The sequence below is a fragment of the Anopheles bellator genome, unplaced genomic scaffold, assembly GCF_943735745.2.
Source record: "Anopheles bellator unplaced genomic scaffold, idAnoBellAS_SP24_06.2 scaffold01731_ctg1, whole genome shotgun sequence".
NCBI lineage: Eukaryota > Metazoa > Arthropoda > Insecta > Diptera > Culicidae > Anopheles > Anopheles bellator.
In genome coordinates this window covers 1-806 of record NW_026685853.1, presented here as the reverse complement: position 1 = coordinate 806, position 806 = coordinate 1, and the positions used below count along the sequence as shown (strand labels likewise).

The 806-nt window shown below is 36.6% G+C and overlaps 2 protein-coding genes across 2 annotated transcripts in view; both read left to right on the top strand.

Annotated features, from left to right (window-relative positions):
• The window catches only part of LOC131214647 (zinc finger protein 260-like), a gene marked incomplete at its 5' end in the record, with an annotated part of 1,521 nt that extends 1,379 nt beyond the window's left edge, over nt 1-142 (top strand). Inside the window, one exon of the mRNA XM_058208984.1 lies at nt 111-142. Within this exon, the coding sequence (XP_058064967.1) occupies nt 111-142 (32 nt within the window). The remainder of the gene's footprint in view (nt 1-110) is intronic.
• A 76-nt stretch (nt 143-218) lies between these two features.
• LOC131214646 (uncharacterized) lies at nt 219-798 on the top strand (the record flags this gene model as incomplete). Its single annotated transcript, XM_058208983.1, has 3 exons — nt 219-357; nt 418-532; nt 611-798. Coding segments are annotated over exons 1-3 (344 nt in total), but the record flags the coding sequence as incomplete, so codon positions are not given.
• Nucleotides 799-806: the final 8 nt, after the last annotated feature.

The window sequence follows — 806 nt, the reverse complement described above, 5'->3', positions numbered from 1 at the left end:
TATATGTACATAGTTACACAGTATTACATTGTTACAACATGGGTATTTATAAATGAATGTTATCAAATAAATATTTTTTTCTGTAATTTCAAATTATGTTGATTGCGCAGCCTGCGTCAAAAATAACGACGTTTCGAAATAGAAGCACGAACCACGGGAAACGTCAAATTTGTGATTGTTTACTGTTCACACAATTCCAGAAAACATTAAACAACGTAGTATTGATAACTGGATTTTGTTTCGTTTTTCTGCGTTCATCAATGTGAGGCAGTCGCGTTCTTTAATGTCAAAGTAGTGTTAAAATTGGAAAGTGGAAATGGAAACTTTCATGTATCTCAAAAAAGCATTGTCCTCCGGGTACGTTGCATCGGACCATAGATTTGGATTAGTTAGAACCAAAAGATTATTACTTTCCAGGGACTCGAGCGTTTGTCGTTTATGCCTGTCGCCGGATGTGGCTTCGGAACCACTAATGCAAGACGAAATGGGGAAACATCTTATACAGAAAATCTTCGATTGTACAGGTGTTCAGGTAACACATTTTCATTGAGGCTAACAATGTTCAGATGTCGAAATGATTATAAAGAGATTTTCTTTGCTTTTCGTACAGATTATACCCTTAACAGGCATTTCTTCGGTCTTGTGTACCGTTTGTAAAAGACGCGTTGAAGACTTTTATCTGTTTCGTTACCAGTGTATTAAAAACAACGAAGTTCTCAACGAATTTGCTGTAGAATTGAACAAATCGCCATTAGGCATACCAGAATCAGAAATTGAGGAGTTTCCGTTCGAGCCTGTGCAACAAA